The sequence below is a fragment of the Nannobrachium achirus genome (assembly GCF_963921795.1).
Source record: "Nannobrachium achirus genome assembly, chromosome: 11".
NCBI classification, from domain to species: Eukaryota; Metazoa; Chordata; class Actinopteri; order Myctophiformes; family Myctophidae; genus Nannobrachium; species Nannobrachium achirus.
In genome coordinates, this window is record NC_137820.1 from 58681112 (window position 1) to 58705318 (window position 24207).

At 41.6% G+C, this 24207-nt stretch overlaps 2 protein-coding genes across 3 annotated transcripts in view; both read left to right on the forward strand.

Moving 5' to 3' along the window:
* Positions 1-2999: 2999 nt before the first annotated feature.
* On the forward strand, positions 3000-9801 carry meak7 (MTOR associated protein, eak-7 homolog). Of its 2 annotated transcripts, XM_080736418.1 has the most exons (11): positions 3000-3041; positions 4031-4119; positions 4250-4441; positions 5043-5318; positions 5802-5946; positions 6056-6267; positions 6898-7096; positions 7418-7536; positions 7627-7806; positions 8608-8676; positions 9061-9801. In XM_080736418.1, exons 3-11 carry the CDS (start codon positions 4274-4276, stop codon positions 9178-9180), a joined length of 1488 nt encoding a protein of 495 aa, XP_080592544.1. In that variant the 5' UTR covers positions 3000-3041; positions 4031-4119; positions 4250-4273; the 3' UTR covers positions 9181-9801. The 2 variants fall into 2 exon arrangements, with proteins under 2 accessions (XP_080592544.1, XP_080592545.1); XM_080736419.1 differs by lacking the exon at positions 8608-8676.
* Positions 9802-11776: 1975 nt separating this feature from the next.
* plcg2 (phospholipase C, gamma 2) overlaps positions 11777-24207 on the forward strand; it is a 34500-nt gene continuing 22069 nt past the window's right edge. The window contains exons 1-13 of the mRNA XM_080736417.1: positions 11777-11913; positions 16597-16785; positions 18984-19133; positions 19278-19371; positions 19467-19514; positions 21002-21086; positions 21848-21928; positions 22030-22073; positions 22332-22404; positions 22608-22709; positions 23053-23171; positions 23567-23652; positions 23762-23879. Coding sequence (XP_080592543.1) covers positions 16602-16785; positions 18984-19133; positions 19278-19371; positions 19467-19514; positions 21002-21086; positions 21848-21928; positions 22030-22073; positions 22332-22404; positions 22608-22709; positions 23053-23171; positions 23567-23652; positions 23762-23879 — 1184 coding nt within the window. The 5' untranslated portion in view covers positions 11777-11913; positions 16597-16601. The remainder of the gene's footprint in view (positions 11914-16596; positions 16786-18983; positions 19134-19277; positions 19372-19466; positions 19515-21001; positions 21087-21847; positions 21929-22029; positions 22074-22331; positions 22405-22607; positions 22710-23052; positions 23172-23566; positions 23653-23761; positions 23880-24207) is intronic.

A 24207-nucleotide genomic window follows, 5' to 3' on the forward strand; every position in this document is an offset into this window, starting at 1 on the left:
TTGAAAGTGATCTGTGGCACTGCCTCTGGTGTTGTAATTATGGACATCCTTAACGTTTATAAAGTATTTTGACAGGTACTTGGGTATCATAGTGGTGTAGTGTATCTTCTCACCAGGCCCATTGCAAGTTGCCACATGCAGCGGAGGACAGCACACCAGCGAGTAGCTCAGACTAATGATCAAAAGGCCATGAGAGTAAACCCAAAAATACTATCTCATCACACTTTCACCTACCCAGGGAGTAACATCGGCAGGGATGGAGGAACCTGTCAAGGACACAGAGCATTACGCACTGGTAAAGTGTGCATTCAATCACAAAGTAGATCTCCACTGTTACAACTGGCTCAAGTTCATAGCAAAAACACATTGGAAGGTGTAATAAAATGTACATTTATTCAAGTATAAAAGTAAATAAAAAGAACCAACATCAATCTCTGTAGGTGAGGAACAGTGTAAAAGAATTGTGTGGGTGGGAGTGCAACATGACTGTTTTAACGTGTAAACCAGGAAGGCATAAAAACAGAACAACCTGGGGAAAAGATAAGAGAGACAGCATGAATGAAGAAAGACAGTGGTATCGTGCCCTGCCAATTAGCCGGCAGGGTGAGAGAGGGTCATCACACAACACAAAGCTACGCATCTTCAGTACCAACGTGAAGAGACGTGTTTGTCAACAAATCCCATCCCTACATTACAGCCTAAAGCGATGGTGGCCCATAAATAAAAGCACAAATCAGGAATTTTTGAGTATTCTAATACCAAACAGGAAGACATAGCTACCACAATCAAAATAATAATGTGGAACAGGCACCCGCTGGCCTACTGGTCCAGGTGCATACCACACACAGTAAGGAATTGCCACATAGGCATTGATGCCTGACGGCGTCGACGGTTCGATTCCCGATCTGGATGACCTTTGCCGCATGTCATTCCCCATCTCTCCCCATTTCCTGTCAGCCAAATGTCCTATCGAATAAAGGCATAAAAGCCCCCCCAAAAAAACACATTTTAAAATAAATAAATAATAATAATAAAGTGGAAGTGAACTGGTCACACCCTTGGGAAGGACATAAACAACATCACAGCAATACACCGGGAAAGTGGGAAACAAGAGAGGCATGAGTAGCAGGTGACATTAATGCTTCAAGCCTTGGAAAAAATAGAAGCAAATTGGCAGCAAAAGAGAGTGAGATGGTATGGTAAGCTCTGGTGGATGCCCTTTGCCCCCAAAGGGAATAAAGAGAATTAAGTCAAGGAAGTAATACTATTGTTTTGTAAAATATTATGTAGCAACATCGTCACGAACGCATGCATGAGCATCCACACACGCACGCACGCACGCACGCACACACACACACGCGCACACACACACACACACACACACACACACACACACACACACACACACACACACACACACAGGGACAAAAGACACACACACACACACACACAAACACACACACACACACACACACACACACACACACACACAGAGGGACAAAAGACACACACACACACACACACACACACACACACACACTAAACACACGTAATTAATTATACACGTCAATTCCTGATTGTTAATTTAACTCTGTCACAGTTAAATTAACACTCACAAACAAGGCATATTATTAGATTTGATGCAATACTATGACATATGTGTCATGAGTATCAATGTGGGTTTGTTATAGCTGTCTGTATTTGACATGAGATATTTAAATGTTTCAGAGCTTGCTCTGAGCTGTCTTAAAATATCCAGGCCTATATGGTTTACAAGAATACATGCTTAATTATGTGCTTATTTTCATAACCTTCACAGTTCATTCCTTCATCCATTCATTCGTTCATTCATGACCACAGAGAATGAAATAGGCTAATAATCCACAATTACTTTTATAAATAAATAAATAACAGGCCCATAAAAGATGAGCATGATGACGTAATGATACAACCTGGGTTATTGCAGTTATGGCCATGACGCCTGTTTACTTTCAGTGGATTGATTGGTGCAGCAACAGCCACCACCTGGCCAGCAGGTCCGACGTCACCTTCAGGTGGTGCTGTGTGTGTCTGTGTGTTTGTGCCACGGCCATTACAATGCAACACACCCACCAGCGCACCCACATAGAACATCTCATGCCCTTAAAAGGCGTTTTTCATCGCCTACTGTTTCGGTAAAGAAACAGCATGCTGCATAGTGGTCCCTCAGTTTGCTCCTGTGCACACTCTACTGGTGAAAGTTGTAATAGCATAGAAGTTGTGCTTTGAGTTTGAGCTTTTACGTGGTGGGGCAATGATGTGAATCTATTGTTTGTCCATGCTGAATATCTTTTCACTTCAGTTCCGTTCCGTTCAGTTCGATTTATTTTCCAGAACTTTTGAACAGTTACAACAGTTTGTGTTTTGTGACCATGAATATTTTTTCTAATATTTTTGAGAGTTGTGCTAGCAGGGACATTGGTCTGTAGTTGGTGAATTGGTGTTTATTTCTGGATTTGATTTTGAACTTTCATTTGGGATGGCATTTGGGATGGTGCCGGTGTTTAATGATAGAGTGCATATAATGTGAGTGAAAGGTTTAACAATATCTATCTTTTTTTTTTTTTTTTTATCAATGCTGAGGTCATTACCAGTCTGTTGATGATACCTCTGGTCTCTGCTCCTCCACATCAGTCTCAAGTATAATGAACATGGGTTGCTGAAGCCTGTATCTTCCGTCCGTAATATAATAATTAATAATGCAATAGAATAGAATATAGGTATATTCGGTATATTTTATCATCTTGAATTGGGAAATGGAATAACCTTGAACATACCCCTAATGCAACTCCCGCCTTCCTTGACAACAGGGACCAATCACCGAAATTGAAGAGAACATGTACTGATCTTGTTAATCTGATTGGTGTTTATCTGTGTAAGGGAGTGACATATGTTTGCCAGCAGATGGCGCACATTTGCTGTATTGTGTATGCTGCTGTGTTTTGCCGTTTTGTCCCTCCGCAGCCACCATGGGCTTATAGTCTTTCCTTTGCTTCCAAAAGGTAAGGATAAGGATATTAAAATATTAATATCAAAGTCTTGAGTTTATATTAAAACATTGCACAGCATGTTTGTTATAAGAGTCGTGTGTTGTGTTAAGGACTTTCCTGTTTGCTTACTGTTTCTCTGTACATTTGATTGTTGTTTTGATGTTCATCATTGTTCATGCTAATGGTTAACTGAGCTAATACAGTACACATCTAGCTCTGCTCCATGCACTTGAGCTCACAGCACCAATTTTCCGACCGACCACTAAAACTTAACCCTTAAGGCCCATTGCCACTGGGCCAGATAAACAGATATAAAAATATATTTCTCCATTCAAGGGGATGGTAAGATACTGAAAAGAAAATAACGATACTGATGAAAACATATCTGTGACAGATATTTTTAAATGTATCTTACCATCCACTTGAATGGAGAAAGATATTTTTTTATCTGTTTATCTGGCCCAGTGGGAATGGGGTTTGCATCATGTGATGCATTAGATGATGTAATATCATGCTACAAAGCTGTGTAGCATGCTGAAATACTAAAATATCTAAAAACACAGATTGAACACAAAAAAAAATAACTCAGGATTGTGTTGATCGTGTCCCAAACAACAATAAAATAAGATCTGGTTGTCCCAGAGGTGAAGTGGTCCAGAGAACTCCTTGCAGCACTCATGTCACATGACTCTTGTTGCACAGGATGACAGTCTGCATAGTGTAACAAAGTGAGTGGCTAACCAGTTACTGGTTATAGTGGTTAATGTATGTAAAGAGGCAGCTGAAGTTATTGAATACACTTGGTCAAGTGCCTTTGAAACTAACTTTCCATTGTTTCCAAAGGAGATGAGAAGAAATTAGGGTTTGCTTGGCCTCTCAACCACCATTGGACTGTCTGTATTTCCTGCCCTGGTATATATTAGTAACAATGCAGATACCTTGCTGGGGCTGCTGGTCACCTGAAAGCTAGGGTTACAGCTGTTTACGATTATTTGTTATAGGAAGTCAGGAAGAAGTCTGTTTTCATCTTGTCCCTGGACTGCACTCTCTGGTCATGGAATGGAAGCCTTAGCCAACTATTCCTATACAGGTTAGCAACGTATTAATGTAAGTTTTCGTATGGGGGCATCAGAGCCTAACACTATCGACATACTACATGTCGACATACTGATGAGTGATGATGTGTTGTGTTATCCACTGACTGTACATTTATCTCCCAGTACTAACAGTGCAGTGTATAAAACATGGGCAACACAGAGAGCGTCGTTGCGCAGAAGCGGCTGTCCCGGTTCCGCCCGGAGGAACGACCCACCATCGAGGCAGTGTTCGACCGCCTCCAAGGTGGCGGGGCCTCTGCAGGTGTCCCGGATAAAGGGTCCTCCGGAAAGATTCTAACTCTAGAGATGTTGAAGGTACTTTAGTCAAGTAACCCCAAAGGATATGAATATGTCCAATAAAAAAAAATTGAAAAGTGAGTTTCTGTTGGGATTCCCAACACAGATACTCGCAGGTCTTCTAGTGCAGACCTGCTTGATGTGCCTAAAATTACATATACAAAATATGGTGAAGCAGCTTTCTGCTTCTACGGATCGACAGCTTGGAATGAACTCCCACTACACCTAAAACAGGCAGCCTCTGTGGATAGCTTTAAAGCACAGCTCAAGACCTATTTCTTTACTCTTGCTTTTAACTGAATTTTTGAATCCATGTGCTGCTATTGAAGTCCGTACTGTTCTGAAAATGTTTTTTATGGTAGAGTCCTTACTTTTTTTAAATGTTCTTCAGCGTTTTATGTTTAAAATGTTCTGCTTTATTGTGTATTTTTTTCTGTTAAGAAAGAAGCTCTGTAAAGCGCTTTGAGCTGTATTTCATGTCATGAAAGGTGCTATACAAATAAAGTTTTATTATTATTATTATTATTACTCAAAGATACTTCTCTTCAGGACAAAATTATGAATGTGTACTATGTGCTCAGGTCACACTACTAGGCCACCCTCTCTTTGTCTCTCTCAGGTCTCTATGGGGAGCATGGTGTCAGACTCTATGATAAGGAGGCTCTACCAGGGCATGTGTAGCATTGACCCTGCTGTGGAAACACCTGCGCCCTCAGGGAAGACCGGCGTCAGAGCTGGTACCACCGCCGGTTCTGGCGTGAGTCGTGAGCAACTCATCATCTTCCTAGCAGATGTCCTGCGGGGTACAGCAGAAGAACGGGCACCCCTTGTCATGGCCATGGCCCAGCGGGGGGCAGGAGGGTCACAGTGTGTTACACGTGACCAGGTAGCTGAGGTGAGCACTGAGCAGACACTGTTAAGCTGGTTGCACACTGTTAAGCTGGTTGCACACTGCTGTGTTTTTTCTTTGCGCTTTGGAAACCGAAATCCGCAATAAACGTTTTTCAGGCCAAGGAGAGAGACAGTGGAGGGAGAGAGAGCAAGGTACCCAGTGGTGACAGTTGCAAAAATCTATTTTTTTTATTTTCTATTTTTAAGTAGAGGCATTTTGAGGGAAGAGATTTTATCCACCTTACTTCTTAAAGGAGCAGTCACCCATTTTCAACCTTATCTTCATATAATTGGTCCTCACTATTGCTCATTATAAGATGGCACAAGAGTGCATATTTGTAGTTCTCTTTTTTGAGAAGGTGGCAGTTTCCCTTTCCCATAGCTTAATTTGATTGGCTCAGCAGCAGATTTGAACTGGAAACGTATGTTTAAAATCTCCGTAACCCTTCCTCCCTTTCTCCTTTTCTCTCCCTCTCTTTTACCATAGTTTTTACAAGATCTGGTCTCGGCTGTAGTTCAGATTCTGACCCATAGTGGGCGCCTGCAGGGTTGGAAGCCAGAGAGAATGGGGGATCAGTCCCTTGGTGTAAAACTCCTGGCAGAGCAGATGTGCTCTGAACTTAAATCTTCAGGTAAGAGGAGAGGTTATTTGAAAGTTTGTGAGCACATTTAGAGACTACCGGTATGCCATTTTGTACCTTTCCTTTCTGTTCCTTTGTCTCCTCCGCTCTCCTATCATAGACCAGGGAAGCTGTGATGTTCCCTGTCTGGAGCACTGGATCTTCCGGGCGTCCCAGGTAGGAGTGTACCTGGAGATGCTGGGAGCCGAGGGCCTGAATGTGGGCCTGAGTTCCAGGCCACCTCCTACCCTGCTGCCCCCGTGCTGGGTGCAACCCTGGAATGAGCTGAGCTGTCTGCTGGACCTGCCCACCCTCATGTTCTTGGCACCACAGGTCAGGGGTTTCCTCTGTAAATATCTGAAGGAGGGATGGAAAGGAGCAAGGAAACATACTAAAACTCACTGTTAAAACCAGAAATAAAATCAAACTGCTCTCTGTCGAGGTGCCAACTAGCGCCTTACGCTCAAGCAGGCCACACATTGCCTACTTGAGCGCAAGCAGAGAACGCCACGAGGTGTGCGCTGCTGGCCTCATGTCCCTAATGTCTTCGCTCGTTAATGAAGACATTACCAAGAGTGCTCTTAAATACCAAACTCTGCTGACATCATCACCAGGAATGCTGGTCCCTCATTGGCTGTAGGGGGACACCTACATACATACATACATTCCCAGAATCCCAGCAGTTTCAGGACCACGGTCTTCAAAAATCCCAGTCACCTACATACAGTACATACCAAACCGATTACAGTACTTGCACGTTCTGCTTGCGCAAGTCATAATAATTTGTGGCTGCTTGTTCTGTGAAACTTTGCAGCATTCATTTGGTTATGAATAAATAGTATGTCAAATCTGTTTATCACTCATGTATAGTCTCTTGTTAAAAGTTCATGCCCATGGTGATATTTCAGGTGAATTATTGACACTCAGTTACTTGTCTTCTACTTCTCTCCCCCGGCACTCCAGTTGCCAGACCGTTACAGCGCCCCATGGAATCTTTTATTTTCCACGAAACTGCACGGGGAGAGCTTCAGCAGGATGTTGACTGGGCTTACGAAGCACGGGCACAGCCATGGGCCCACCATTCTTCTGGTCAAAGACACCAAGGGGAGCATCTTTGGCGGCTTCGCCTCCCGAGCCTGGGAGGTCAAACCACAGTTCCAAGGTCAGAGCAAAAAAAAACACAGGAGAGTGAGTAATATGTAGACATAAGACTGAGTAATATGTAGACATAAGACTGAGATTAATACAGATTAACAATCACATTCAACTTGGTGTCCCTAATTTAGGCATGTCATCTATCTATTAATTCATGAAAGCTGTGTCTGCCTGTTGTCTGTCTTGGACATGACTTGGGGCGCCCAAGTCATGACCGAGCAGCCTCAAACTCAAACTTGGCGTGCGTGTCCCATATGACCCAGGGGTGTGCACTGTGCAGTGCCATTTATTTATGTCTGTATGCTGATGCATGTCTGTGTCTACACAGGAGACGACAGATGCTTCCTATTCACTGTGTTCCCCAGGCTGCGAGTGTACACCTGTACAGGATACAACCAACACTTCATGTATCTCAACCACAACCAGCGATCCATGCCCAACGGACTGGTGAGACTATTAGACAATGTAGGACTCTGCTGCTTGCTACGCCGACTGTCAAACTTTTTGTTGACTTAACTTTTCAATTCTCTGGATCAGGGTATGGGTGGACAGCACGGCTACTTCGGCCTGTGGCTGGATAGTGACTTTGGCCGTGGCCACAGTCGAGCACGACCCAAATGCACCACTTATGGCAGTCCCCAGCTCTCTGGAGATGAGGACTTCACTATAGACTCTATGGAGGTGTGGGGGGTTGGCAAACCCCCAGAAAAAGAAGAGGTCAGTGTAAATATTTTGTTCTTTTGTTTTATTTTTATTTTTTCATATATTAGTTAATATGAAATATAGGGAGGTGGCAATGCCTAGAAAGATAGAGAAGTTATGAAATGTTACAGGAAAATGAAGTTGAAATTGCTTGAATTTTAGTTTAACTGAGCCAGCAGGATGCTGAGGGAATGATTTTGTAAAGTTCGTGTAGTTTGTTTTGATTGTTTTTCCTCCATATGACTTCATTGGGTATCTGGTGACAGGAGATACCTGATGAACGTCAGTTACTGAAACGTTGTATTTGCAATAAAACACCTTTCTTGTTTTAAGTGAAGGATCACCCCTTTTCCGGTCTCATGCATTGACTGCTGCCCAGTTGTGCAAAAGGACCCTTTTTAACAAACCTCCATATAACTTACCATTATTTGCCAACATGATTTCTTTTGAATCAATAAATACATTGCATTCCAGTGTAGAGGGATGAGCTTATTGGCCTCTAGGTGGCAGCCAAGCCATAGACAACACATTGAGTAGAAAGTAGTCTGGCATAGCCAGACAACTATTCCACAATCTCTGAATGCTATATAGAGTCTGGAACAGCAGCTCCCTAACGGCGAGTAATGGAAACGGGCATTACCGTTAAAGAATATATATTTTAAAATGTAATTTCTGCTAAGCAGCAAGCTAAACATGCTTATATGATTTTTATTTATATAATGATAAATGTGTGCGATGTGAGACTGAAACGGAAGTGACGAGGGGGCTTCACTTCCGCTTCACCTCGCACTCATCGTTTCTATTTCCCTTTACCAGACTGTATGTCGGGAGCATTTGACCAAATCGCGGAGGCAACAGTCTGGCCACGCGAGACTAAGTAGAAAGGTACTCTAGACTAGTCTGCAATTGTGAGCTTGTATCTTTGATATTTTTTAATTCTTGGGAATAATAAAAACTTATTTTCCCCTACATTTTGGTGATTTGTGGCCTTTTCCTGTAGCATCACCCTTATGCCAAACCTTCCACTTGCACACAATTTGTCTCATAATATATTAGGCAGTTTGCAGGATGTAGCACTTTCCCCAGTGCTACAGTTTCAGCCAACATTTCCATTTGGGTGTTAGGAGCAGCACTGTCTCATGGGGCTTTTTAGACTCTTATTAGCCTTGTTTTGAGCAGGGTCTGAGAATACAAATGGCACCATATTTATTGTTTCTGTTTATAGCCCATTCATTTGAGTTGTCTCTTTTTGTCTATCTTTTTTTACAGGACGAGGATGAGAACAAGAGGAGTGTCTTGGATGATAAAGAGCTCCAGTCCATGATGGAGATGGCAGGGAAGACTCTCCACAGCCAGGGGCTCAGGGAACCAGAGGAAGACCAGGAGTGAGGGGGTACACATCTCAAAGCATTATCTGTTCCCCAAGAAACCTTTTAACGGAGTAGGTGTAATTTCCTGTGTTCTGGAATTTTGGGAGTTTGATACCAAATCCAGGGGAAATCCAGGAGAAATGACAATCCAGGAGTCCAGCAAGAGATGTGGTCGAAATCCAGGAGACTCCTGCTGGATCCAGGAGGGTTGACAGCCTTGTTTACAGTTGTTCTCAGATGTGTATTATTGATGTACACATGTATGTGTTGTGTTTTAAATTATCATATGGTATTTAAGAGTGCATCTCTCCATTCCGACATGTCTCCTTTCTAACATGTCTCCATTCCGACACTAACCCTACCTCTTACCCTAACCCAAACCTTAACCTCTATGGACGTGTTGCCACTCCGACAATAAGAAGTCACTGTCGGAGTGGCGACATGTCGGAATGGAGAGCGCCCCCCAGTATTTAAATTGATTGCTTCAATACTTTATTAGAAGTTTGCATTGGAAAAGGTACAGGACAGTAAAGTTCAAAGGGAGAACGTGATTGTGTGCGCACACAGATTTATCTGCATAATATGTTCTGTATCTGCTGTATGGTAGCAATTAAAGAGCTTTGCCTGCCCTGTAGGCCTATATGAACGTGTGACGTTTGTTGTATTTAAAATAAGAGGGCACCTGAGTGTCCACTCATTACGGTTTCAATTCTGTTGTAGGCTACTCCGGTACGGTAATTAATTTCCGATGTTGTCAGTGTCAATACCGATGTCAATATACCTCAACATTTAGAACTTAGTTAATCAAAACACCCCCCCCTAGAATCAAGCCAAGCTGATGTGTAGACTTCTCCTCTGTTCTCCATTATGTAAATTACATGGGCACGTGAAGTTACATGCAAATATGGTATGTCGGCCTACAGCGATTCCCATCAACATGGACCTTGTTTCATATAGAAAAGGGAAAAGAAGAGAGCAACGGCAGCACTCTTCTAACACTGCTACCCAGTCTTATATTTGCGTAGGGAAAATATCGAACACCATGAGGACCTCAGTTGATTGCAGATAGGCCTATACCTTAGCTACCAGTGGTGGAAAAAGTACTCACATATTTTTACTTAAGTAAAAGTATCAATACTGCAATATAGAAATGCTCTGTTGCTAGTAAAAGTCGAGAATTCAAAATGTATACTTGTATACATTTTTGGAAAATAGCAGATCCACAAGCTCACAATGCTTCGCATAAATGTATATATTTGTAATCATAATCTAGCTACAAAGTAACTAATTCAAGTTTTCAAATAATTGTATTGGAGTAAAAGTATAATATTTGCCTCTGAGATGTAGTGGAGTAAAGTGTTGGAAATGGGAAATACTTATGGGAAATACTCAAGTAAAGTACAAATAGGCTACCTCAACAATGTAGCCTACTTAAGTAGTTACTTTACTGGATAGCCTACCTACTATCCTTTTTTGGATAGTAAAACATTTTGGGTCCTTATATTTTCCAACCGTGTCGGTTCCCCTACCCAAAATATGAATAAATATACCGTTCATTGAAACAATGACTATCAGAAGCTTTACATAATGTAACAATAGGCAGCAGCCGACAATGGATTTCCTTGTTTAGACATCTTTCTGCTCCACTCCTCACGCACGTCACCTCCGAGTTGAGCACATGCAGCAGGTGCTGCGGCACGCGGAACCACTGATCCTGGCCTACATATTACAATTTACTGTGGCAGGAAGACTGACTCCTCTGCTTAAAGCCATATACTGTAACTAAATTAGACCTACTACTTGACCTCAGTGATTCCCAAACCTTTCAGCTCGATTGAGAGACCCAAAAGCGGATTAAACGTTTGGCCACCTCGGGGCCCAAACTAGTGCACATAGAATCTATGTGCACTAGTTTTGATCTATGTCTAGACAGTCTAGAGTCTAGCGTTAACTTGAGAGCTTGTTGATCGGCTATTTTAACTTGAGAGCTTGTTGATCGGCTATTTTCACTTCTTAATTTGTAATCTTTTTTTATTTATTTATGTAATTTCTTAGATGTGTTTGTTTTAAAAAATGTCTGAAAATATACAATTATTATTATTATTTTACTTTATTTTGGATATAGGACTATATAGACCGGTAGCCTATATGGGGAGGTTATAGGCCTAAATATTAATGTAGGAAAATAAAAACATGTTTTACTCGAGTGTCGAGTCATGAGTCGTGACCCATAAAAACGTGTCAGTGCCCCACTGTTTGGGAAACAGTGTTGTAACAATGTTGTAACAGATTTACAAGCTCACGACACAATGCGTTTGCTAAAATATCCGTTATTTTCGGCAAGCAATACCGATACCGACCGTACGTGGCATAGAGTAATACCAGAGATAGGCCTATATATAAAGTGTGTTTTATCATAAAGCAACTATTGGGGTGACAAATGACAATAAAGTAAGTGCACGCAACTGCGCTCAGCCGGCAAACTCTCTTCTTGCGGACTTTGCATAGATAACATCCGCGCTTCCGGATGTGTTTTTATTACTGCCATGCCTCTATAGTCTATAATGCAAGTGAACTTTTACTTCCTTGTACACGCCAATAGAGGAACTGACCGTTGTGCGGCTGCTGCTGCTGGCCTCTATAGCTGCTCCAACTACACTGGAACTAGTGTTATTTGAAAACTCTTCAATCATGCATTGACGCCATCCTGTGAGGAGCCTGAGCAGCTGACATATAGGCTACGTTTAACAGGGTAAGTAGCCTATTTATATTTGGCTGTCAGTTGTGTTTGATTGTCTTAAATGTGTAATGACTACTGTCTGTTACACATGACAATGTAAGTGACAACGGGGGAAATCCGCTTTTTGCTGGCAGGCTATCTGTTGAGCTACAGCAGAGAGCAGATGAGAGTCAGTAGTAGTATGGTGTTGAATATCCCATTGTTTATGTAGTCCAATGCAGCTGTATGTTTACCCATGTGTTATAATTGACAGATGGCTACATCAACCTGCACAAGATGGTAGGAAATAGACTTATTTAGTTCCAGTTAAGTTACCTATTTGCACTTGCAGCAATAATCTTTGAAATGAGATGATTTTATGTGTATCTAATAAGTTCCAGTAATCTTCCATTTGACATTGACTAAGCCATCATTTGCATAGTTTGTGTGACAGAATGATCATAGTTACCCAACATATTTTTGTCATCTATACGACTTTAAGAAGGGGGGCAGAAAGTCTGTTCCACCTACCTGTACCACAAACTACATAGAAAAGAAATAAGTCATAGGACATGCTGGTAGGGTAGGCACAGGGTTTGATTATTGATGCCAAAAATAGGCTACAACAGGGCATCTTATAGGAAGCATTAGAATGCTTGATATTTTTTTGTTTGTTTAATATAAACAATGGATATCATAACGCGTGTGTGTCTTGCACTTGTTTGCTTGCATTCCTAAGTGCATGTGCCCAGGGCGTCAGTTCAGTTGTCACTCAGTATATGAGGAAGCCGCATAAATTACATGCTAGCCTAGCTGTATAGTGTACAGGTCACACAAGAAACACTGGATTGGTGATAATATAGGCCTAAGTAAGTTATACTTAATACCTTCAGAGTGATGGCAACCCATTTCATCTCTCAATCTTTAGACACAAGGCTTTTTTTAAATGTACAATTGTGAACAATACATTTCTTTTCTAATAAAACATCTGTAAATTAAGTCAATACGGTGTTGTTGACAGCATCAAGTTTCTGTAGTTACTGAACTACAACAATTCACCCCGCTGTTATCTCCTCCATGCTTGGGATGAATTACTGAATGAGCCAAAGGGTCCAGTGCCCAGGGTCCCTCAGCCACAAGGCCCATCTACAATTTCTAAAAATGTGGGTCGCTTAGCCTTTACAGCACCAGGCCCCAACTATATTGTTACTATTATTATATATATTTTTTACCTGTTGTTATCTATCCACTTTTTACCTTTATTTTAATTTTGTACATGCATTAACTATCATGAAAATCAAAGAATGTAAATTCTGTGCAGGTCCTCTCTTGACTCCTACATGCCTTACAACTCTAGTAGTGAATACAATTATAAAAATAAAATTACCTGAGCACTTCAAAAAAGACTTCTGGAGCACTCTCAACTGGGTCTGTATGTTTATTTTCAGGGATGATTTCGACCAGCGTCTCCTTCAGAGACTCCTGTATTTCTTTGGGGGTCTCTTTTAAAGTGCCCAGGTAATCTTCATTTTGTCCCACTGTTGGGCACCAAGCCCTTCTACCCACAACTTGTCTGAAGCACGTTGGACAGACTTCTCTTTGTAACTCTAGTAATGTGTTTGTGCCCATTCTGGGGAGCGTGGGGTGGAATGGGCCCTGGGCCCTAACCCCTAACCCCTAGGTGCCTCCTGCCTATGTAGAGAGCTAGACAGACAAGCATGTTTGCACTGCTGCGACAGCTTGTAGAACTGCTGTTTGACACGCATGTACCTGTAAGTATAAGTCTGGTATATTTCTATCATGCATAGCCCCACCTCAGGCCAAAACATCAACAGCATGCATGCACCGTTTATGGTTTATAAGACTGCTCTGTTTCAACATTGCTGGTCATTTACAATTTCCCAGCCAATAACAATGTCACATCCTTTTCGATTGATTGCATACTTAATATAAGATGTAACCGCATGGAAGTACAGTAACACTTGGGCTAAAAGGATAACACAAAAAGGTCATAGGGACTTGCTTCCATTGTGGTCCTATGTTTTCAATTCATCAACATTCAGGCGAGAATCTTAAAAATGTCATTCACGATTAGCCTATCCTGGGGCAAAATAAATGTGGCTTGAGGGTAGAGTGGTGTAGGCCTATACAATTAAATATGGCCTGTTTTGGCCATATTATAATTTGTATTAGATTATGATTAGGTATTTTGTTTACTCAGCCTAAATATATATTTCTTTTAACCACTTGAACCCCAGCATCCATATATTGGGGGGAACATTCTCCAAAACTAGCAGATCAGTTGGGAGATTGTAGATTGCCTTTTGGATTGCCAGTTGTAACTCAGGTACATTTTTCTTAACTAAAAATAGAGGGTTTAAGCCTTAAAGGGGAAGACCACCCATTTTCAATATTGAACTGTGTCAAAACAAAAACAAAAAAACATTGGAACATATAACTTAAACTTTGAGTTGTTAATATGTTCCAATGTTCATTGCCAAAAACATAATTAAAACATTAATCACAATTATTTGTATGACAATCAATTGTCAAGTAAAGTGTCATGCTCGTGGTTTATATCAAAACAGCACAGTATTAACAGATACAAAATATGCCACAAGACGAAACAAAGGAAAAAGACAAAACATAACTAAACAACAACAAAAAAGAAAAGGTTACATGATCGTGACAGTCTTAATAGTCATTTGCAAATCATGGTGTTTTTGAGTCATGTACTGTAGGCCGGGTTGCCTTGTCTCACATTCAGATGAATGATAAATAGCATCATATTTTCCTGTTTTTGCATAGATATGTGAACTACAAGGGATGGGAGGATGTAACTTCTTTTATCGCTATAGAAAACACTCAAGATAACACAACTGTATAATCGTGAATACCCACGTGTGTGAATCAGTGTCTTGAAAAGTTCAGTGCCAGGGCACATTATCACACCTCTAGGAGCACAACTAAAGCCAGAAGTAAACATGCAGACGTTTTTTGCACGTCGGACAGTGATTTGACACGTTTCACTTTCTAAGCCACAAGACTATAAGTACTTTTTGCCGAAAAATACCACAGTGTTGTTTCCTGCATGCCTTGGTGTACTGCAGAGGACCCAATAGAGTGACGTTTTGAGTGTAAAGTAGATCAAATTAGCGATTCTCCAGAACCGGCCCGGTTCGTTCCAAGCGGACAAATGTATTCCGTGAACCACTCAACTGACCGATCAAACTGCTCATCCGATTGACTTCACACTCGACTCTTCAGCAATTCATGGGTTTCATTTGTAGTCCTATACCGGCCATGTTGAGGAACAAAACAGGTGTTCTGATTGGCGTAGAACATTATTTCTATGCCAATCAGACAAATTGAAACACCTGTGTTGGTCCTCAACATGGCCATGTAGGACTACAAATGAAACCCTTGAATACACCCGCCATGTGTGAACTTGATACGTTAACTGTTCTCCAGAACTCTGACCACACTTTCCGAATAGCGGCCATGCCTAGAATGGGCACCATCTCAAGCTTCCCCCATGCAAGTCTTGCCCCATGCAAGGGTTAACATAGACAACACATTGGTGACTTCGGTTCCAACTGCTAAGAAAGTTGGTGTGGTCCTGGACAGCCAGCTATCATTCAAGGCACACATTGCATCGGTCACCTGGTCCTGTAGGTTCACACTCTATAACATCCGTAGAATCAGACCATTCCTCACCCAGGTGTCAGCCCAGCTCCTCATCCAGACATCAGTCATATCAAAACTTGACTACTGTAACTCTCTCCTCACTGGCCGCACAGAATACAAAAAACACTGATGCTGGCCTTCAAAGCAGCCAAAGGTATGGCGCCTCCATACAGTACCGCCACCGCGTGATCGACCCCTACAACCCCACCCTTTCACTCAGATCAACCAACACAGGGATGCTGACAGAACCTGAAAATCCACTCGTCCTAGACAATTCGCCCTCCTGGCCCCCAAGCTGTGTCGCACTTAGAACAACAGATTCACTCCCTAGCTTCCGCCGTGGTCTGAAGACTCACCTCTTCAGACTCCACCTTAGCCCATAGCACTTACCCTAGCACTTGCCCACCCTCAATGACCATACATGAAAGTTAGATAACATATTTTAGGTTTTATATAAAGCTTTTTACTGAATAGGTGCTTGCTCTACCTACGTTCTTTTTTCTTAGATGACTATTTCTATGCATTTGATGTATTGATGTTGATGTATTGATGTATTACCTTGCTTATTGTAAGTCGCTCTGGATTAAGAGTGTCTGCCTAAATTATAAATTGTAATGGGCATTGGGATAATAATGTGAATGGCAAATGGTGCATTTATATATCGCTTTTTAGCCATAGGGCTTTACATAGATTGTGCTTTACATTCACCCATTCACACACATTCATACACCGATGGCATAGGAAACCATGCAAGGCACCAACCTGCACATCAGGAGCAATTAGGGGTTCAGAGTCTTGCTCAAGGACACTTTGACACTAACTGTGGGGGAGCCCGGGATCGAACTGGGAACCTCGCAGTTCCCATCCGGACGCTCTACCAGCCACTCTACCCTTGAGCCACATTTATTTTGGCCAGGATAATCTTGACATGAAATTTAAATGATTCCCGCCTGAATGTGAACTGAAAAAACATCAACACTGTCTTTTTTTTTGTCTCCCTCCTTCTCATACTGTCCCTCCCTCCTGCAGCAGAGATGGCGTGTCGGGGCCAGCAAGGGGAGATGACGGAGTACAAGAAGAGCCTGATCAAGCGGGACCTGGAGATGGGTATCGTCATGACTGTGTTCCTCCAGAAGGTGGAGCGGCTCACTGTGCAGGTCATCATGGAGACACGACAGGTGGCATGGACACGCACCGCGGACAAGACCGATGGAGTCAGTGAGTAAAACGCTCACACATCCTATATTAAAATTGGCTTAAGGGAGGACCAGCGGATGGGCTGACCCCGGTCATCAGGCTTATGTCACCATGACTCAGCCAATAACCATATAAGGAGTTCCCAATGCAGCTAGGGCCAATTATGGAGTGTGTTGAAACTTCAGTGTGTCTCATGGCATTAGGAGCAAACAAATCAGTCAGAATCTCCATGTATGGAAGGGACATGGACGAACAGATACATTGATCTCCATAAGGGTATAAAAGGGACAAGAACTGACAGATGCAGAGATCTCCATATATGGGCATATCAGTTGGATCGGCAGTGTGACGTACCGGTGCGGCCCACACCTCTAGTGAAAAGAAACAGCTCTAAATGAGCACATTCTCATTTAATACCAGGTCCAATTTAACTCTCTCTTAAAATGTAAAAAAATCATTGGGTTGGTGTTAAATTGGTGCTGGTTAAATGATGTGCGATGCATATCATGTACTTGAAGAAGTCAACCGCTCTCTCACACACACACACACACACACACACACACACACACACACACACACACACACACACACACACACACACACACACACACTCACTCACTCACTCACTCACTCACTCACTCACTCACTCACTATTAGTTGGATTATCGCATTGTCCTAATTGCAGGTATAAACTTGCGAGAAACCACATAAAGACACAAAAATGTATCAATGGGGCCCTAAAGTTCAAATGTGCTCAGCGAGGCGCTGAAGATAAACGAAACCACTGAAATCTACTCTCTGTGAGATGCAAAGTGAAAATGAAAATAACTGTTAAACCCCCAAACTGACTCCCTCGGGTGAGTCAGACCATGCGTCCCAGAAAACATCAAGGCTCATGGCCACTGAACTCATATTGAACGCCCTCAAAACCAGTGGTTTCAGCTTCAGGCTGCAGATTTAAATACAACCAGTTGCTTGAAGCCTGTCATAAGTGCCCTGGGATGAAACTTTACAGCTTCAGCCCACTGACTCTTCCTCATAGGTTCATGCACCGGCATTTTCAAAAAATAATTGTTTACAAAACAATTATATTGCATACAGGAGCACATATCTTACTAACCTAAAGGTGTATTTATTTAAATACCCATACACCTACTGCAGATGCACTTAACACAACATTTCACATTTCAGATTGCATTTCACCTCTTGCACTACCTAAACCACACAGTCATCACTGCAACAAAACAGTTACTGCAAACCACAAACAATGCAAACAAGCGAGGGTCTTTTAAAGACCTAGATAATACATTATGCAAGAACAGGAAAACACTTAATTCTGTTGATGTATTGCTGAGTGTGTGAACGTGTGTATAAAGCAAGTTAATCCATCTAGATTTCACATGAAGCCATTACAAATATTTTGATAGCACTTTAGAGACACAACCTTTACAGGAAATGTTGTACTCGCCTCGGCCAGATTGAACTCCGACCTCCCAGCCTCAAGCACAAGCCACTAACCAGGTGATACTGTAATACAGTATACTGTAGAGTATTATTATACTTCGCCACTTGTGATACAGAATGTGAGAACACTCTGTAAAAGTTAGTAAACCCTGCCTTGCTTCGACACATTAAACGTCTTAGATTGTTGCAGAAAGAAAAACATGTTGATATTTCTGCACAATACCTCTACCCTACCTTGACATTCCATTTAAGACAAGAAGAAATGGTCTTCCAGAAGTGTTATGCTGTTGACAGCCTGGTAATTGAAGACATTTTTGAAATGACCAAACCTGCCTACCGATGATGTCACTGGTAGGGCAGGTTTCGTAACGGTTGACAATCCATTAAGACAAGAAGAAATGATGGTCTTCTAGAAGCTGTTGACAGCCTGGTAACTGATGACTAATGGCAGAAGCTAATTTTTTTATTTTGCAGAAGTCCAGACAGTCTCCTTGGTTTTAGATGTTTAGGCTTAGTTAAGGTGTTATGAACACACCACTCAACTAGTGAGGCAACACAGGAGAACAGACCCATCACAGTGTTGTCATCTACACATTTAAACCTTTAACTTAAACAGAATGATAAGTACTGTCGAGTCGTGTGATACTGTCACATACAGTTGTTCAGTTGTTCAGATAACTTCCCAAACAGCGTGCTTGAATTTTAGGGTATTTCTTCCATTTAAAAAAATGCAATCACAAATGTATCTTTTTCAGTGGACCTGTTTGAGATCAGAGAGATTCGTCGAGGTAGAAACTCAAAGGATTTTGAGCGCTTCAAAGACGGCAAGGACAAACATGATGAAAATACCTGTTTCACAATCTTCTACGGCTCCCAGTTTGTACTGAGCACACTGAGTCTTGGAGGTGGGTATGTTATGTGTGCAGACGCAGTTACAATATGTTGTTTGACACTTCACAATAATGGCTTCTATTACCTGGCAAAGAAATTACAGTTTTCCTAAATTAATTTGAGATGAAATGCTGGTTAAATGTCTGTGGATTTCCCAGCTGATTCAGTGGAGGATGCAGAAAAATGGCTGATAGGACTGGAGTTGCTGAGACAAGAGACACTGGTAGCCCCCACTCCAGACATCATAGAGAGGTACTCATATACACATGCTAATACTAATGATATATGAACATACAGTGAATGTCATGGTTATCTTACGAAAACACTTGTTATTTCTGTACTTCTAGTTGGTTGAGGAAACAGATGTATTCTATCAATCAGACCAAAAAGAACAGGTAAAGTATTAGTCCTCTTGTTTGTCTCTGACTTAAAGTCTCATCACGTCACCCATTTTCAACCACATCTTCATATAATTGGTCCTCAATAATGCACAATTACTTTAAGTCTCATTGGTAGGCTATGAACAGTTCAGAAACATGCCTACAGTACCATTACCAATGACATCATCAATGGGGCTTCCAAGCTAAAAGAAACTACTGTGTTTCTGTAACTGGATAATTGTACCTGTTACTGTTACTTGTATTGTGTTAACATACTTTACATAACAGATTGGATAAAACATTTTATTCACTAAACAAAATGACATAATATAGAGCTTTAAAAGGATCTCCGGCTAGTAAGCCTCAGTATATGCCTTAATCAGGCCTTGACACTAAGGGTTGCACACCTGCCCCTGGGAGGTAAATAAAACTTTGGGGCAGGTGGAGTATGCTTCAGGTTGCCCGACCGGGCAAGTGGTCGTTTGAAAGGGGACACAATCGTCTATAAGCACAGTACCGTACGAGATATCTGTCTAAATACCTGAATGTGGCCAAAGCGCTCTGTCTTGTGGTCTGTGGAATGTAAAATAAAAGCACTGTTTACCTATAATGTGCTGTATTTACTTTTCGGCCAAGTGGGCATGACCTTTAGTTTGAGCAAGTAAAACATTACCTGTGTTTAAGTGCCTCTGAGAGTAGTATCAATCAACCCATGTTTAATACATAATAATTGCCCTCTATAACTACCATTTAAAATGGAAAACTGCTTAAATATTGTATTTGTTTTAGAAAAAGTTGTTTTTATTAGCACATGCATTCCATAAATTCCATAGGGCTGGACCACACATGGACAAATTACATCTGAAGCTTTAGCGTTAGTTTCAGGACACACAAAGAATATTTAGTGTGTTGGAATAACCCTCTGTAAGTTTATCTTCATAATACCAGACTGAAATGATTGGAATTCAGTGCCTTCCTTGAAAATCAAACAAACCACAATATGCTTTGGAAAATGGTCGACACTGATGTCCAGTATACTGTGAGTTGCAGTCAATGCCAGTCAGTGCTAAACACGCCAGATGACCGATACGGTTATTTAAGGCTCACTGTGATTCATGCTTGATCCAGCAAGGAAGGGGACAGCAGTTTTGGAGACTCCAGTGCTGGCAGAGGGTCTGCTCTGCTGGAGTTCTATGGAAACTCTGTGCGTCACTTAAACATTTTAACCACGATGTTCTCTTTACTGATCATTGCCATATGATCCAGCTTTAAATGCACACAAAGCAACAACAGAAATTAAGCTAAAGTTGTGCGCTGCGGTCGAAAACGGACTGGAACATTTGGAAAACCTGAAACCAGAGACACCGTCCATACAGATCAAGCATGAATCAGACCTTATGCCATTTGTCAGTCAAGTCTTCAGCCTATCCTAGTTTAAATTTCCTTTAATTCATACTAGAGCTGCAAGTTATAATTTAAGATTTTCTCTCTCCTGTCCACAGCATCAGCTTGAAGGAGCTGAAGTCCCTCTTACCTCAGCTTAACTACAAGGCCCCTAACACACGAATCCTCAAAGAAAAACTCTTGGTACAGTGTCTCCCTTTATCTTTACATTGTCCTCACTGAATGTATGGCACAATATTGCAGTTTGGATTCAGGGAAGCTGTGTATTTTTATCTTTATTTCCTGGTTGTAAAATATAATTATATTTGAAAAACTATTAAGCTAGAAATGGGTCATAGACTGTCCTTGGACAATTTTTAGGTAAATTCTGTGGTCATGTATCATGATTATGTCCCGTTGATTATGTTTATGTTTCTTTAAATTGAGATGAGAGACTTTCCAGACTACTATACAGTGAATGGGAAATGTTGTTGAGATGCATTCAAATATCAAAGCTCTTCAGAATATTCATGTGCTGTATTGTCATTCACCTTATTGTTGAACTAAGGCTACATTTGGCTCCCTAAACTGGAGACGTTTCGTTGTGAAAACTCCAGCACAGCACCAAAGTATGAAGACCTTTTGAAAACGATAGTGCAGACACCCACGTTCACTTCCAGCATTACTCACCTTGTTATGCAGTTAGATTCTGCCCTTTATAATGCCACTACTACCTACATGCACAGGAGGCAAGCTATTACACTATGTCTGCATGTGGAAGGAACAACAATTAAAATGAAGGCACCTGTGAATTAAAAGATAGCAAGACTTTCAGATTTCTCACTTTATTATAATACGGTGAAATAAATGTATAAGTATAGGTGTATTGTAAACTTGTCTGAATTTAGCCTCTGAATGTGCTGTGATTTATGACCGCATTTTGTTTCCTCCTGTTGCTTTCACAGGAAGTGGGAGCAAAGAAAGACAAGTTGGACTTCGAGCAGTTTCATAAATTGTACAACTTCATAATGTTTGAACAGAAAGAAGTGAGTCTGAAATTACCTAATGTTGTTGTTTTAAGAGAGCACTGAACATTCATTCTAGTGATTGTTATCGTATAATTCATGCTATCGTTCTTCAATATTAGATCCTCGAGGAGTTTAAAACAGAAAGTTGTGCTTTCATCATGGGGTAAGCATCCTATTTTTGTGTGATATTTGCAGTTTTCTCCTGTGGCTTTGAATTGACCCCGTCCTCTCAGCTTCATGTCTGTCTGCATGCTAAATGTAGAAGCAAAACATAAAATAAAAGTAAAACAGTGCTAGTAAGTGATAAGTGATTGACCTTCACTGTATCATTGCGTGGTTGTTAGCATTGGAGGACAAACGAAACAGGTTAATGTGAGAATAGTGTGGTGTGACAGTGTATTGGTTCTTTTCTGTGTTGTAGTTGCACAGATAAGGCTGATTCCTCCGAGGTTCTGCTCCATGACTTCCAACAATTCCTCCAGCACCAGCAGCAGGTACATGCATGGTTATAATATTATTATTTTTCGTAGGTGCCTGCTTATCTTTCTCCGTTTCTGTCTGGATTGCCATTGTTCTTTTCGTCTATATGTCCATCACAACAGTCACTCACTTACTACGGTCCTTTATCTCTTCATCCCACTGTCTCAATGTCTCTTTCTTTCTCTCTGTCTGTCTCCCTTCCTCTCCCATCCTTCAGGAGTCGTGGGCCACTGATCAGAACCAGGTCAGAGAGCTGATGACGACCTTCATTGATGACACCATGAGGAAAACCAATGACCCCAAGTTCACTGTCAGCGAGGTGCTGCTTTTTTCTTTCTGTCTCGAAGTCAAAGAGTTTATGTGTGGGTGTGTGCGTGCGCGTGTGTGCGTGTGCGCGTGTGCTTGTGTGCGTGTGTGTGTGTGTGTGTGTGTGTGTGTGTGTGTGTTCATGGGTCTGTGTGAAAGGGACGGTATCACATTCAGGGAGAGTCAAGAGGTCAATCATAGTGAGTCATTGAGCAGTTGAGCAATGTATGCGTGTGAATGGGTTTCCATCTCTGTCCCTCTCTCTCTCTCTCTCTCTCTCTCTCTCTCTCTCTTCTCTGTATCATTCACAGTTTTTAGGTTTGAAACCAGTCTTCTCTTCTCTGTATCATTCACAGTTTTTAGGTTTCCTGTTTTCTAAAGAGAACTCAATCTGGGATGAGAAGTTCTCAGAGGTGTCCAACCTGGACATGAACAACCCCCTGTCTCATTACTGGATCAACTCTTCGCACAACACGTCAGTAACACACACATGCACGCATGCACACACACACTATATATATATCGCCGTTGTAGGGTGGAAACCTTGTATGTCCACAACCGTTCGTTTTGTATTTATCACTTTAAAAACGATTTAAAATATTGAAAATAGCCGATCTGCGAGCACACAACACCTTGCACCGCGATACGTAGTGTGCTTGTAGATCTGCTATTTTCACTACTTTTGTGCATAGTCTTGTATGATGATGTAGGGCTTTACTATGAAAAAAACATACACATTTGAAACTTGAACATACAAGGTTTCTGCCCGAGAGTGACGATATATCTATTCTATATATATATTATGCCTATTATGAAATCTATCTTATTTTCACATGTTCCCTGTGTTGGGTTGTGGATGTTGTCCTCAAGGTACCTGACAGGTGACCAGCTTCGTAGCGAGTCTTCCCCAGAAGCCTACATACGCTGCCTGCGTCTTGGATGTCGCTGTGTTGAATGTAAGTGGAATGGTTAACATATACTACCTTATATCAAATGTTGGTTATACAACAGCTATCAACCAGTCAGATTGCATGATTTAACCAAGTACCTGTTGTATACTTCCAGTGGATTGCTGGGATGGCCCCGGGGAGCCAATCATCTACCATGGATGGACCAGGACAACTAAAATCAAGTTTGACGATGTGGTCAAAGCCATCAACGATCATGCCTTCGTCACCTCAGAGTTAGTGTCAGAATCATCATCTCTAAATCCACATTATTGGCAGCAACCCATCATCACCCTCGGAAACACACACACGCACACGCTAGGGCATTCACGAATAGTGATTTTTAGTATTTGAATTATTCGACCTCAAAGTATTCGAATAGTCGAATATTCGACAGTACTGGCCCAACTGTCAAATTTTAAGGTAGCAAGAGGCGAACATTGTGAAGATAGCCGATCTACATGTAGATCTGCTATTTTCACAATATTTATCTGCGGAACCGAGTCCCATTAAATGTAATTACTACAATTCCAAGTGCTTGTCAGGGTGGGGGTCCCCAGATCA